Source organism: Electrophorus electricus, chromosome 7 (genome assembly GCF_041902795.1).
Source record: "Electrophorus electricus isolate QZ-2024a chromosome 7, ASM4190279v1, whole genome shotgun sequence".
NCBI classification, from domain to species: Eukaryota; Metazoa; Chordata; class Actinopteri; order Gymnotiformes; family Gymnotidae; genus Electrophorus; species Electrophorus electricus.
Genome location: NC_137503.1, coordinates 6923787 through 6940068, shown reverse-complemented (window position 1 = coordinate 6940068; position 16282 = coordinate 6923787). Strand labels below are relative to the sequence as shown.

Below are 16282 nucleotides of genomic sequence, written 5' to 3'. Positions count from 1 at the left end.
TGCATGCGCACACGAACACACACACACACAGCTAACTTTATTGAACCTGAGTGACCCCTGGATCAGAGTAAGGACAGTACAGCCCACTCAAAGCTGAAACTATGCCACCTCAGGAATGTGGTGGCTTTTTTCCCATGAAGTAAACCAATTATCTGACAAGTATATGAGTTTATACTGAATGTTTTGACCTCAAACATTAAAAAACATTATACAGTAATATGTTCACTTTGCTATCTAAGCACATTACACACTTTCATCTGTGACCATGTAGGGTCTGATAATGTCATAGAAGCTTTTATTGGCAAAAGTATGTGGCAAAGATATCTTTTGATTTTTTTTTTGCAATATATGGACAAAGAGTCAGTATGAAATAAGCCCCAGTAATGTCTAGGTAATGAAACCTGCCCTTTGTGTTTAATGTGGCATGGCTTGGACTGCTGGAGGGAAGAGTGATGTAAGTGTTACAATAGCCTTAAATGCTCTGATGAGTAACACCACCTATAATAATTGTCAAAGGCAAGGGGTAGCACATTTGACTGTTTGTTCACTTTCAGACACACACACACACACACACACACACACACACACACACACACACACACACACACACAATTCGTAGGTCACACCTGCATGTGTAAACACACTCACACACGCACACACACACACGCAGATGTACACACACACTCTCTCTCCCCCTTTATCTGCAGCTTAGTCTTTTTCTCATGATGATTTACATTTCCGCATGCTGCAGTAAAGATACTGTTTTCCTGCAGGTGTCCCATCAAAGGCTGCAATGTGCCTCCATTGAGGTTACTAGCTCTTTTACAGGCTGCACCAGGCCATGGATGAGGAACTCATGGGGAGGCTGTCTGGAGCCTGGGTTCAGTATGTCAGGGCGTCAGGCATCCCTGGTATTTGTACACTGCTCCACCAGCATGCACTCTCCCAAACTCCTTCTTCTCAAGGTCTATGGAGTAATTAAAATAATATTGGTATCACCAGCATCCCAACCTTTTCTGTGCATTGTTGTGTGATGCTTAAAATTGTTATATTTGATATAAGCAATCTTGTTACCTTGTTTGGATACTTCTTGTTATATTGAATGAGGTAATGTTTGGGACATATATTGTATATATTGTCACTCACTCTTTAGCCATAAATCATGACCTCAAATATATCTGCAACAACTCCCGTGCCTAGACCTTTATTTCACTGTAGTTATTCAAGTGTATCCAGTTAAAGGTTGCCACACGAGTACCAATGTGATTAAAGTGACAAGCATCAGTAGAGGCTGTAGGATATCATTCTTAGCTCTTGGCTCTCCCTTGTCTCCACGTATGTCTCTACCTTTACCCTCTGTATTTCTGTACCATCACCAGTTCAATGAGGAAACATGGGAATGCGATTTTCCTCTCTGTGACAAAGGGAAGGAAAATTGAAAAGGGTGGCTGCAAATGTGACTCTTTTGTGGAAACCTTGTGGCGGGTGGCTGGAGCGGAGATGGCATGAGCACAGCTTCTTGTATGTTGGAGCCAAGGGAAGTTGGTAGACTTTGACTGGGATGGCTATCACTCACATCTGTTCGCAAACTACAATACCATGACTAAAACAAATCTACTCTATGCAATGGCTGAAAACTTTCACCTAAACAATAGGGAGCAGGCATGCTGGATAACATGCAAATCACCATGTGTGTAATCAGTAAAAAATTGTTTTCCTTTTCTACGTGGCCCGGAGCAGATTCTCTGGTAGGCAGGTCCATGACAATGCTGTTCCCACAGTAAGATATAGCTGGCCTGGGCGGTATAAAAATAATGGCCACTAGCACTGTGCCAACTGAGATTCTATATCTGTTCTATGATGAATCCCAGTGATGGAGCCGCTTGGATAGTGGGTAGTATTGTGACGGATGGGCTCTGTGCTCAGGAAGAAGCCAAAGTGGTCCTTCCGAAAACATGCAGTGTAATACAGCTTTTTATGCACGTTGCGGGCCTCTGATAGCTGCAATGGCATGGATTTGTATCCCAGTTACAGTGAATGGGCTGGCGATTTGGATCGAGCTTAAAAGTGAAGCAAGAAAGCTCTGGAAAATCAGTGCTCAAAGGCACATTTCAACTGGAAAGCATTTCTTTAAAGCTTTCATTCCTTGGTGGTTGACAATCCTATTAGAGCACCAACATATTGTAATTAAGAAAGAAAAGAGGTATAAAAAGAAGGAAAAAAATAATTTGAGGCCATTTAATTGGGGCTAACTTTGCAGTACTCCAGATTTCCCTTATTGCATTGATGTTTAAGTAACGTGCCCAGCATCTGTCAATTTCCAATTGTCACTAGTCTTTCCCAAAGCAAAAAAAAAAAAAAAAAAAAAAAAAAAAAAAGAGACTCCCTAGAAAATAACGTTTTCTTTTCTTGGAGATTTTGAATCAGATGAAAGAGAGAGAGAGAGAGTGAAAAAACAAACCATCTAAAGAAAAGTACCAAGCCTAATGATCCCCCATGTCATGAGGCTCAGTAGCCTCAAACACAGAAGCCCCTCTTCATAAACACCATAGAAATAAAACAACTCCCTGTTGCAGAGCTTTTAAAATAAGGCACTTAACTCATCTGTAGATGCACAAACATTATATTTATTTCTTTTTGATAACTAACACTGAAACTGTGTTACTTTGAACACAATCTGCATATATTTTCTTCAGTTACCATAACTTTAGACAATATTTTACTGATACACACAAACTGCAAATCTTCTGAACTCATTTTGCATAACCATAGCACAACTGTTATCAAAAAGCACAATTAACCTTATGTTGTCATACAGAATGCACTACTATTCAAAACACAAAAGCTTAATTGTTAACGCATAGTTCTAAAGGTATTATAAACCAAATGAGAAGACAGTAATGTAGTTTGAATCCATACAGATGAGTAAGAAATTAAAGGAAAAACCTTATTAATGAGTGGAGACAAATTAAAATGTTTCCAGAGAGGTGGGCTATGTGGTGCAGTCTATATATTGGCATGTACAAATATCCTCAACATACCCAGTTCAACTCGATCTTGGATCAACACAGAAAGAAAGTTCATTACAGCATTTTTCAATGACTATCATACAAATTCTGAACACAAATTCAACAAATGTTATCTTCAGTTTCCAAAAGTAAAACTATTTTTAGCAAAACCTTTGACAATATTTACTTGATACACACAAATTGCAGATCTCATAAACTTTTTTTGCATAACCAGTATAGTGGCATAGTATATATAAATGCTGAGCATGTCCAGTTAACCTCAGTTTTGAATCAAGATGGCAAAAAGAAGAGATATAGGTGACTTTGAAATAAGGGTACCTTGTTGGATGAGGATCTTAAGTCACAAAGGCTGCTCAACTGACCAGGGCTTCTGTAGGAACAGTGACTAAAACGATGTCTGACTTTAGATACATGGGAAACACATGAGTACATAGTTGGAAAGTGAGGTCAAACTTTCGCTAAGTAGCTATGATGCTTGTGCATTAGTCTAATATGTAAGGAGAAGAAAGCAAAGAGGCTGAACAAGCCTGAATACTTTATCCCATGAGAACATGACATGCTTTGGGTCCACTTGTCCCCTAAGAGGGAAGGGTCACTGCAGATTAATACAAAGTTATTCTGGCTGATCACCTTTATCCTGTGATAAAACATCCTGATGAGAGTGTTCTCTTCCAGGTTGACAATGTCCCATTCACAAAGCACTGAATGGACAATGAATGGTTTGATGAGTATTAAAATTGCATTTGCATTTTGGGAAGATGAGTTAGATTTTTTGGATTTACATTTAAAATTTTGAAAAAGTGGGACATAATTTCAGAAAATGTTTTATTAGCTGTAAGAAACTGTATTAGATAATCCACACTTTATTCTCTACACCATTTTGGTTGAGGATGGGAGGCAGGGGCTTTATGGCTCCATGCATCTCCCATGTGCCTAGTGTATGTCAAAAATAATTCAAATAAAGCTTCATTTGATTAATTTGTAACTTTTTAAAGTCTTTAAAATATTTAAAAACCTTTATTATAATTATTTTTAAAATTTTATTATTATTATTATTTTTGTAGCTTGCTACGATCTGAGTTTCAGGAGGGACTTTAAGAATCTAATATGTCAGTCATTTTATGCAGTTAAGGAAGTTTGGTTTTATTGGCACCTTAAAGGCACCTCATGCAAGCAAGGCTCCATTCAAAAATGGCCTCAAGTGTAAATATTTATGTGAGTAGAAGCCAAGGTCAGAGGGAGATTTAAAGTGGACACCACTGCTCTTGTAACATTTTTTACTTATTTATTGCTGTGTGTTGTGTAACAGCTTAAATGTTTGGTGTTTAAGTCAGTAAGGTCATATTTATACATGTTATGTTATACAGTAAGAAGTGCTGATGAGGCAATCGTCACAGGTTGTGACTGATGTGTGTGAGGACCAGTGGGGGGGCTGAGGACTTGTCTTCTTTGTTGATGTTGCTGAATATTGCCTGTCCCACACACACACACACACACACACACACACACACACACACACACACACACACACACACACACACTCATATAATTCATAATTCTTAGGTCAACCTTTTCTCTTCAGAATCAAAATGCATCTTATCACTTACCTTCTGCAGCAGCTGTTCAGTTGCCCTGTCACTCAACACACTCTTAAAGCTAATACCCATCAGTACCTCATTTAAGTAGAGTTTCGTTCCAGAGTTGGAGAAAATTTAACTGCTGATGTCTAGTATACTTCTACTGAGAGAGAGTGCATGCCTAATGTCAAGAAACATAATATTTAAATAGTAAATATTTAAATAGCATTTTATGACTGTAGCATAGAGATAAACCATAGATTAATAAATTGTTGTCAATTAGTTGATAACTATGTCTAGCATTTGGATGGCAAACAAACAACTTGCAAGAAAGAGATTCATGCAATCACCATCGGATTTGGAATAAGTTATGTTTACATGAAATTTGGGATCCTTGAAGATAAAAACTTAAAATGCATTCAAAAATGCACAAAATTTAAATTCATGGGGGTGTTAAGAATATGTTTGTGTCACACAACTGCCCTCAGTCTGTACCTGCAACTCCTGTTTTCCCGTCACCTGTGTCTCATCTTTGCTACACTATTTATTCTCTCCGGTTCCATTCATTCCCTGCCAGGTATTATCGCTGTTCTATCACGTGTACTGAGCAATTCCCTTGTGTGTATATCTGGCTATTACCCTCACCTATTTCACTTTACGATTATTGTTTATTCCACTACAAATAAAACTTGGCTATCCGCAAGCGTCTGGCTTGTTCTAAGCTGTTACCGTTTGTATATATATCACATTCATACACATATCATAGTGTTGGTTCATCTTTTTCTTACTCCTCCTTGTTATCAAGAAAACTTTTCATTCACAATAGCAAACATTTTCAATCCTTTTGCTCTGTCTTATAACTTTTGCTCTGTCCAACCTTTATATACAGTACTGTGCAAAGGTTTTAGGCAGGTGTGAAAAAATGCTATAAACTAAGAATCCTTTCAAAAATGGAAGTATTAATAGTTTATTTTCATCAATTAACAAAATGCAGTGAACAAACAGAAGAGAAATCTAAATCAAATCAATATTTGGTGTGACCACCCTTTGCCTTCAAAACAGCATCAATTCTTCTAGGTACACTTGCACACAGTTTTTGAAGGAACTTGGCTGGTAGGTTGTTCCAAATGTCTTGGAGAACTAACTGCAGATATTCTGTGGATGTAGGTTTCCTCAAATCCTTCTGTCTCTTCATGTAATCCCAGACAGACTTGATGATGTTGAGATCAGGGCTCTGTGGGGGCCATATCATCACTTCAAGGACTTCTTGTTCTTCTTTACGCTGAAGATAGTTCTTAATGACATTGGCTGTATGTTTAGGGTCATTGTCCTGCTGAAGAATAAATTTGGGGCCAATGATATGCCTCCCTGATGGTATTGCATGATGGATAAGTATCTGCCTGTATTTCTCAGCATTGAGGACACCATTAATCCTGACCAAATCTCCAACTTCATTTGCAGGGATGCAGCCCCAAACTTGCAAGGAACCTCCACCATGCTTCACTGCTGCTCGCAGACACTCATTATTGTATCATTATTGTGCATAGTTGAGTTGCTTGACCTTGTTTCCATGTCGGAGATATGACTTTGTGGCTGCAACTCTTCCATGAATACCACTTCTGGCCAGACTTCTCCGGACAGTAGATGGATGTGCCTGGGTCCCACTGGTTTCTGACAGTTCTGAGCTGATGGCACTGCTGGACATCTTCTGATTTTGAATTTTGAAGGAATAAAAAAATTGATCAAATGCAAAATTTTGCCTGATGTCTTGTTGGAGCAAATAAGTTGAGAAGTGATGATTTCTGTTTTCGAAAAACAGAGTTTGACAGTGCATATAAATGCATTATTATCACGGTTGTACATGCATAATATACAATACTTGAAACTAAAGTAATATCACTACATCTCTTTTGGAGCTTTAGCTAGCATGAAGCATTACTGTGCAGAGGAAAGAATTAGCAGTTCCTCTGAACAGGGATGGAAAATAAACACCAGAGTGAGTACCTTCCTAATGAAAGTCGTTGAAACTCAGTGAAACACTAATTGTATGTGAATTACAGACACTTCACCAGAAGAGGAGGTCATTATAACAAAGAGGGATGTGATTGCTCTCCAAATAAATGTAATTCAGTGCTAAGGAGCTTACACCTCTTGTTATCCACCCAAAAGAGAATCATACACGAAGCGCACCATGGGGAGAGCAATCTGAGAGATTACTGCTTCAGAGGGAGCCACCATTAAGTTCAGGTCAGGCATCTCTAATTGTAACCTTTTTTTGGAAGTGGACAGAGGTAATCTGGTTCTCCCTCTTGGGGTTAGGGTAATGAACATTACTGCCTGGGTCACTGGCATGCAATGAATACCAAACCACGACCACCAAGAGAACTTGAACGGTAATGACTGATTTTCTAAGCATTCATGTCTTAAGAGGTCCTCACTTATAACCAGAGCAGAATGGTTCATTCAGATGTCTGAGTGAGTATGCCCATTCTTAAAGTGAGAAAAAAAGATTGGCACCAACCCAACTTGATGCTGTGCTTTGTTGCCCAAAGGACAGGTGTGAATATGTGTGCAGACATTAACCATACATGCATACTATACATGACCATACATATATAAACTCTTGAATACATGAATTTTGGGCCTTGAATATGAATTTCAGGCCTTTCCACCATCACAAACACCATCACTCACATCATTTGGCTATTGTCATAGGCAAAGTGGTTGTTCCCACTGTGAAGAAAGACCTCAGATAATCTGTATTGATAAACAGGTAAGCAATCTTCAACCAACCATCTGATGGCCTGTATGGTGTGGCTCATCTGTTTTTAATAGGAAAGGCCATCAAAATGCCTTTCAAGAATGAAAAACACTAAACAACAGCAAAAACAGCAATAATATGAATAGAAACAAACTTTATTTCTTTGCCATAAAAAAAGCAGGGCACGTAAGCTCTCTTGGTTTAAAATGGCCTCTGAAGCCCATTGTCTCAATATCTTCACTAGGGAATCTTTCTGTGTCTCCTTCTCTCTCCCACTCTCTCTCTCACTCTCACTCTCTCCCTTTAATTCTCTGTATCTCCCTCTCCATTGTGCTTCTTCTTTTGGGGAAAGGCCTTGGGATGGTGACTGGAGCGCCGGGGGGTCTTTCTTCCAGACATAGCTCATGGAAAAAGCTACATTGTAGGGAGCAGCAGGCAGTCTGAGCCGCAGCAGTGGCCTCCATACCACTGGAATAGTGTGTGCACTGAGGTTAAGGGTCATGTCACTCCTGCACTCTCCAGCTGCACTTTCACTCTACCTGCCCTGCTCCCTCCAGGAGGAGACGAGCACTGTTAAGTAAGAAATTGGGTTTTAGCTCTGAGACTAACTAACAAACTTAGACAAACTCATTTCATTTCAGTATCAAAATTGGGATAAGTGGAATGGATGAATAACATGATATATCCAAAGTCCTGGGCTGATAGTTAGCAAACATATCATAATTAGATTGCCTTTAGGAAATCCATGGAAAATTTACTTGTAACTGAAAATACTCACAACAAAGTGTAGTAAATACACTGTTTTACATAACTTTAAACCATTAAAATAATATTATTTGGAGTTTATAGATCATGTAATAAAGTTATTATTATTATTAAATTACATTTTAGTGCACAGTATCATCACCATAATCGACCCTGAAAAAAGTAGTATTTCTAGCTCATATTTTGTTAAATGAAAATGTAATTACTTTGGAAAACTTTTGTACATAGTCATGGTCACTGGCTCATGTATTGGTGTATGTATTTCTCTCCTTGTGGCATATGAATCAGTGGCCTTTCCTACATGGAGCTGGATTGCTAATGAAGGACACCATCAACCATTTGGACCATTTGGATAAGTCCCAGATCTGCTCTGCCTTCTTATCTTATCTTTACCCTGAGGGAATTCACAGCCGCATGCCCACATGCACCATCAGCCATGGGAGTGTAAACATGGTGCTCCTCCATGCCAAAAAAACACAAGTTTTTGAGATTAAGATCTGCAGAATAATCATTCACTGGACACTAACAAAGATGAGTGCAGTCTCCTTGTAATCTCTCTGGGAATGGTTATGAGACAAACTTTTCATCTTGTCAAAATATGCTTTTGTGAAGAGCCTACAAATTAAATATTTCCAGCAATTCTCTTAAAGCATAATCTGTCCTCATTCATTTCCCCATAAAAGTAATTTCCCCATAAAAGTAATTGCCATCTGAATATCAAAATGTAGAATCAAAATGTAGAAAATATAGAATTGTTCAGCTGCTGAGACAAAAGAATAAGGTCAATGTAATGGGCTCCAAACTCTGTATTTTCCGCAGTACAGTTTTAGTGCCATCAGCCATTCCACATCAGAGCCAATGGCCTCAGCCGCTCTTCTAAGAAGCTGTTGCGAATGATGTACAGGCATGTAGGCTGCCCTATGACCTGCCATTACCAGTACATTAACCTCCTCAGAGATGGACTTCTCCAGCCCTAAAACTCCCTGACCCTGAGGCCCCTCTCAGGCCTACAGGGGGTTACTCTGCTCCCTCTGCACCCAGCATGGTCACTGCATTGTGGCCTCTTTGTGCCTGTTTTTTTGATAATGTTCCCGTTGCCTTCACTAACACCATCAAACAACTCACCCCTCCTCCAGTGGGACCGTGGGCTGTGTCATGGCTCAGCATGAGAGCTCTCTTGTAGGACACCGAGGGCGACTCATCCAGGGGGCCACAGGTACCTTTCATGCAGCCTGGTGGGTGAGCTACAGCGTCCCGCTGCTGGAAATTAGTCGTTGGCTGGCCTCTCATTCTGCTGGTGTCAGGCACGGGCCCCTGATGAGAGATTTGTTTATATGATAACTTGATTAGGCCACAGGCTGCAGGACATGGCAACAAAGTGTCTTAGAGCTGCTCCTGCTAATTAACCTCCCCTCAGGAGATCACTACTAGGAGTAGCAATTGGTTAATTTGGCAGTGAATAAATTTGGCTTTTTTATTTTTTGTTGCAGCCCAGACTGAATCTAGAGATCTAAATGGAATCTAAATGGATCTAAATAAAAAGTGCTAAAAAGTTTTAATTTGTATATTAGTCTTTATATTTTTATATAGATGGCTCTTAATAGTAGCACACTTTATGAAGGAAACTATTCATTGCTATGTTTTAGGTTTATTTACTGGTTTATTTCATTGTTCAGAGATGGTATTTAAAGATATGGTTTGATACTGCATTTGCCTGTTATAAACAACCTTATGGGTCTTATTGCAAAGCAAAAAATATAAAAACTATTTGCTTACAAAAAAGTATTTGAAATTTAGTTTTGCAAATTTTAGGTTCAGATTTCATAGTGTTCTTTCAGGATTGCTCCACCTAAGTGTTCTGTTGCAGCTGAGGCTGTCAAACTTTTGATTCTTTTTTTTTTTTTTTGGTGCTCAAGCTAGATGAAATATGCATGCATTGCATACCCATCACCATGGCTATAAAATACGACTGCGTATCACCATAGAGATTCTTGGATATGAATTCACTCCATTTCAGGCCAATATGTGTGGAGTTATGCCTTATCTATTCCCTGGGCTCTCAAAGCATCAAACTTGTTAGATATATGTTAGAAACTTCTTTTTGGATGTGCGTGAGACAAATGTTCAACCATGAGACTGATATACATTGCTTAATATAAAAAATACATAAATACTATAAAAATCCCAGTGAAGTGTAAAAGTTCAAACTAGACTGAAGCCAGAAGTATAATAGACCATCCATATGAATGCTCAGTGGACCAGAAGTGAGGAATTGTTTTACCAGACATTACCAGGTAAAGGCAAAGCCTTTGACCTGCTGAGAAGTATCTGCTTGGCATAATGTATTTAAGTTGTTTTTTACTAGACCATCCACCCCTCTCTCTCTTTCTCCTGGCCGATTCTGCTCCCTTTAGTCAGTTTCTTCGCTCGGAATAAGAAGGTATGAAAGGTTTATATTCAATAAACACTTGCATTTTTTTTTTTCATAATTTAAAAGAGATCCTGCAATATTTATTTATTTATTTACAAGCTATTGCAGCTTAAGAATATGTCATCGTAACAGAACTCTTCAATACCTAATGCATTTGATGTCTACGCTTTTAGTCACAGCTAGTCTTGAAACATTGTTGGTATATATAAAAAAATAAATGTTGCAACACTGACACCAAGTGGCCAGTTTATAGCGTGTGTCCTGTATATTGAATGATTTTAAGCAGTTATTCAAGTCTGAGAGTTATGAAGGCATTCTTTTGCATTTTCTTCTCACCACTGTCTTGACATGACATGCTCTTAGCATGCTAAGTGTAAATATCCCCAGTAAAAGATTATAGCTAGTTCTGTTTTAATAAATAAAATGTTTCACATGAAAGTCAATAAACTAAAACAAAAATATCAAGCATCATATCCATTCTTTTTTTGTTGTTTACTACATAATTTCATTGTGGCTTCCAGCACTACAGACCACAACATATTAGGACATATTTGACAGGTTTGAAAATCTAGATGGTATTAATGGAGTAGAACTCTCCAGAATCAGTTTGTAGATACGAATGGAGAATTTGTTACTACCACTAAGGTCCATTTTGGTATCGCACAAGGCTGTGGTTTTAAATTTATTTCCCCTTTATTCTATATATGCTGGCAGTAGGCATGGTCATTTACAGACGTGGCATTACATTTCAGTGCTAAACTGATGATATATGACTTCACATTTCAGCCAAACCACAGAAAAAAACAAAAACTGTATAAGGTTGAAAAAGATATTATAAATTGGATGCAAAAGAATTTTATTTTATTAAATTCCTAATTGGCCCAAAAGCATTTAGGGAAAAAATGTAAATTTATCTTGATGGCCTTTCACTTGGTGTATGTTGGATGCTGGTGCATGGTGGCTGCATGCATCTCTAGTTTGGTTCCTTTGTCCAGATGTTTGTCACACTGGCATTTGGTAAATCTTTATGATACTGGGATGCATCCTTGCTGATAATTTGATATCAATTTGTCTTATGGGTACTAGCACACTTTCTACACATACTTAACATTTACAGCATTACCAGGTGCTCTTATCCAGAGGGACTTAGAAATGTGCTTAGTTATCTACTTAGAAAAGTATACTTAGCTGCACAAATAGAGTCAAAAAATGCCAATAAACTGAGATACTGCCAGAAACTGCTACATTCAACATGCTGTTATGCCCGTGTCACAAGCTGCACATGCATCCCTCCTTCCTATTGGCTACCACTGTAAGAGAAGGCAGATACTATGCTACATTTTGGGATTAAACACAACAAAGAAACTGCTCAATCCTCATCTGAAAATATTGCATAGATCAGCATAATATATTTAAATCTTTAAATGCAATTTAATCATCAGAAAAACATTAGCGCAAATCATGGTACATACATGCACTAAGAGACCAATTCATGTAAGCAAGTAACCCTTAATAGAACATCATGCATATTTGTCCATTTAAAAACAGAAGAGAGTTTTAATTAAAATTTTAAATAAAATTAGGATTGAGAGTAGAAAGAGACTGTAGTTCTACAAAATCCTCTGAGGTCAGTGATTCAATTGTATTTTTCTGAAGATTATGGTTAGAGTTGCTCAAGACCCTCAATAAATGTTCAGAGAGGTTTGAAAACTGATTGGAGGACAGATCTAATTTCTTAAGCTTCTTCAATGGGCCAAAACCCCCCACAAGTAAGTATGTAAGATTATTGTGCTTTAGATCTAATTCAGTTATTTTCAGCATGTCTCCAAAAAGGACAGAGGGGAGACTGGTCAGCTGATTATGATGCAAAGTTGAGGATTTCACAGCAGAAAAATACACAAAATGCTCATGGGGAAGTTCAGTTAAGAGATTATTCTCCAGAAGTAGTTCTGTCAATTTATTTTTATTTGGAAACAAATTGGGTTGTATGCATGTAATTCTGTTGCCCTGAATGGCTATTTCATGTAAGGAACTAACTTCCTTTCATGTAAGGACGTAACCCTTAATAGAACATCATGCGTATTTGTCCATTTAAAAACAGAATAGAATTTTAATTAAAATTGATATCTGTACTATACATGATAGCTCTTCTGAGACAGCAATCTGGTGATTCACTAATGTGTATGCTGTTAACTGCTATTGCATGTAATAAGAAGATTTGCAAAACAATGTTTGTTATGGTTAGAAATTCTATATAGAACAGTGGTGTAAAAATTGAAAAAAAGATATGAAAGCTTCAAATGGTCACTGTAACACAGTCCAACACCATGATTATTATGGAATTTCAGTGAACATCCATGATTTCAACAATGCCATTGCAGGGAATTAGGGAAAGCCCTGGCAGTATGGATCATATAGAAAAAAATGTATATCTAAAATTAATAATAAATGGAGTGGCCATTACAACTAAATAATCAAACGTCAACATTATATAAAAGTTTATATACTGGTTTGTACATTATTCCAGGTATTCCTGGTCTAGGTAGAATTGCTATGGTCAAACATAATTAAGAAATTGAGTACCTCCTCCTATATCATCCTCAAAAATAGTGTCAAGTGTTTATTTACTTAACAATAACATTGGCAGTTTCCTATAGAGCCACAGTCTCAGTCTCCTGTACTGGTCTCAGTATAATTGATTTTTTGTAGGAAAAACGAATCAGGTTGACTGTTGTAAAAAGTCTTTCTCTCTCTGAGAGAGAACAATATAAGGAATATGTCAACTTAGCCAGCACCACTGTACAGCAGATCTCCAGCAGCAACATTATGGCATAGGAAATCATCAACACTTTGAATGATTTGGCTCTGTCATTCCAGGAGGAGGAGGAGAGACTGTAGGCTGGATTCTGAAGGTAGGTGAACTCCGTACAGATAAAAGCTCTACCTGTGGCGGAGATTAATGTTGCTTTCCTCGTGGTGATGCTGGTTGTAGTAAAGAGTATAGTAGTTGTTGCTCTAGGAGTTGCAACTGTAGTTGGCATCACTGTGGAAGAGATTGTCAGAGTAGGTGTAGTGGTTGGTGTTGTTGCTGTAGTAGTGTAGAGTACTGTAGTAGTGATTATAGGAGTATAAGTAATAAGTGGATTGGCTTTAGTTGTTGGTGACTGTGTGGTAATCTGAGTTGTTGAAGTAACAGTGGTTTTTAAACTTCTAGCCATTGTTGTAGTGGTTGAGAGCACTGTAGTTGTTATCAAGGCTGCTGTTGGTGTTGCTAGAGTTGTTGGTAATGTAGTTGGTAATGTTGAAATTATTTTAGGAGTATTAATAGTAAGTGCAGTGGTAATGACAGTTGTGGGGCATATAAATTGATCTGCTTCTAAAGAAAGGATAGATTGTTTTTTCAGACTCTCAGGGTGCTCACAGATCGCTGGAGAGGAAGATGATATCTTTTCCTTATTGTCTTGTATCCAATTGTAGAATGGTAGAAGGTTGCAGTCACAATGCCAGGGATTATTGTTCAAATGCACTTTACTGAGTTTGGGCAGGTTACGGAAGACATCTCCTGGAAGAGTTGTCAGGAAATTATTAGCCAGATTGAGAGTTGAAAGAGACTGTAGTTGTGCCAAATCCACTGAGGTTAGTGACTCAATTGTATTTTTCTGAAGATTAAGGTTAGAGAGTTGCTCAAGACCCTCAAAATATTTTCCAGAGAGGTTTGAAAACTGATTGGAGGACAGGTCTAATTTCTTAAGCTTCTTCAGTGGGCCAAAAACCCCCACAGGTAAGTATGTAAGATTATTGTGCTTTAGATCTAATTCAGTTATTTTCAGCATGTCTCCAAAAAGGACAGAGGGGAGACTGGTCAGCTGATTATGATGCAAAGTTAAAGATTTGAGAGCAGAAAAATCCAGAAAAAGCTCAGGTGGCAGTTCAGTCAAGAGATTATTGTCCAGAAGTAGTTTTGCCAATTTGTTTTTATGTGGAAACAAATTTGGTTGTATGTATGTAATTCTGTTGCCCTGAATGGCTATTTCCTTTAGATTCTGGAGATTATCAAAAATTCCATCAGGCATAGATGTCAACTCATTTTCATATAGTCTAAATACTTGCAATTTTTTGAGCTTTGAAAAAAGAGATGCTGAGATAGAAGTAAGCTTGTTCTTGGCAAGATGGAGCTCCTGGAGATTCACCAAATTATCAAATGTTTCCTCTTCAACTAACGAAATATCATTAATATGTAGCTGGAGTTTTTCAAGCTTTTTTGCATCATCAAAAAGGCCTTTCTCTATCTTCTGAAGTTTGTTTAATCTCAAAATCAAACTTTGAAGGTTGGTAAGATCTTTAAAAACTCCAACAGGCAGTGATGTCACATTGGTTCCTGAAATCTCAATAGTAATAAGATTTTCTAAACCTTCAAATGCACCATTTTCTATTGTGACTGTGGATATACCAAGAAATTCCACTTTCTCTAGTTGAGGGTTTTTGGAAAATGCTCCTTTTGGTATTAAATCAATCTTACTCTGAAGAAAGAACACCTCTTTGATTACATTTTCCAATTTTTCAGGAACTGCTGTCACTTTTTTATTATAAATTTTTTGATATGGCTCAGGCTCAAGTTCCTTTGCATATAAACAAAACAAATGAAGCAGGATGTAGATGCACAGGATTTCTGTCCTTATCAGCATGTTTTGACCTGCAAATGAACCAACAGGAATGCTTAAATGGCCATATTTGATCAAGAGATCTTTCAAAGTTTCCCAAAGATGTGAACTACATTATTATTTTTTTCACTAACTCCCATCAGTACAATACACCAACACACACACACACACACACACACACACACACACACACACACACACACACACACACACACACACACACACACAGAAATGCAGTCGCAAATATTGAATTTAAAAAAACTATATATGATAATGGTTTCTAGAGCCCTGCATTTAACACATAGTAATAATTTCATAATATTTTATTCTCTGACATGCACTTCATTAATATAAGTGTTTCTACACATATTTTCAAGGGAAAGTAGAAAGTTCTTACCTTAAAGCTTCTTTCACTGTCAGAATGGCATTTTGAGTCAAATGTTACCACAATGTTTTTATCTCCTTGTCCCAGCATTTGCTCTAGCCTGTCTCCTGTGAAAAGTGTAATGGGTGTGGGGAATTTGCTTTCTGTTTTCAAAGATAACAGGGAGATAGAATACAGAACCGCAATAAATTAACAACAACATCAGTAACAAATAAGCCAAGCCTTTTTTTTTTTTTTTTTTAAATGGTTTATTTGAAGGTTGTGTATTGTTTTTGGATTGGGTTTATCATTTTTCATCCATTTAATACATCATAAGAATAATACACTAGTTCAAAAGAATAATACATCAGTTTATTTAAACTTATTTTGGGAATATATAACTAGGTATTATATATTATGTAATATGGGGAGCCATTCAGGAAATACCTGATAATTCTGAATAAAGCTTGAATTAAGCCTGAATACATAAAACTTAGTATATAACACCAATGTGCTAAACCAGCCATGATGACTGCACAGTCAGTACAAAATCTGGTGGCAAAAATCTTAAATAACACCGAATTAATTAATACATTGGCATTAATACATTGTTTGGCCCAAAATAATAGTCCATCTTACTGAACCGATGAGGAAGGAACTTTATTCAATGTTTCATAATGATCCTTCATATGTA

At 37.5% G+C, this 16282-nt stretch overlaps 1 protein-coding gene across 1 annotated transcript; it reads right to left on the bottom strand.

Annotated features, from left to right (window-relative positions):
• Positions 1–12384: 12384 nt before the first annotated feature.
• Positions 12385–15680, bottom strand: LOC113570433 (uncharacterized). The gene is made up of 2 exons (XM_026998832.3): positions 15622–15680; positions 12385–15256 (listed from the first exon to the last, which is right to left on the bottom strand). The coding sequence occupies exon 2, from the start codon at positions 15246–15248 to the stop codon at positions 13215–13217; it is 2034 nt and encodes a 677-aa protein (XP_026854633.3). The 5' UTR covers positions 15249–15256; positions 15622–15680; the 3' UTR covers positions 12385–13214.
• Between the last annotated feature and the right edge of the window lie 602 nt (positions 15681–16282).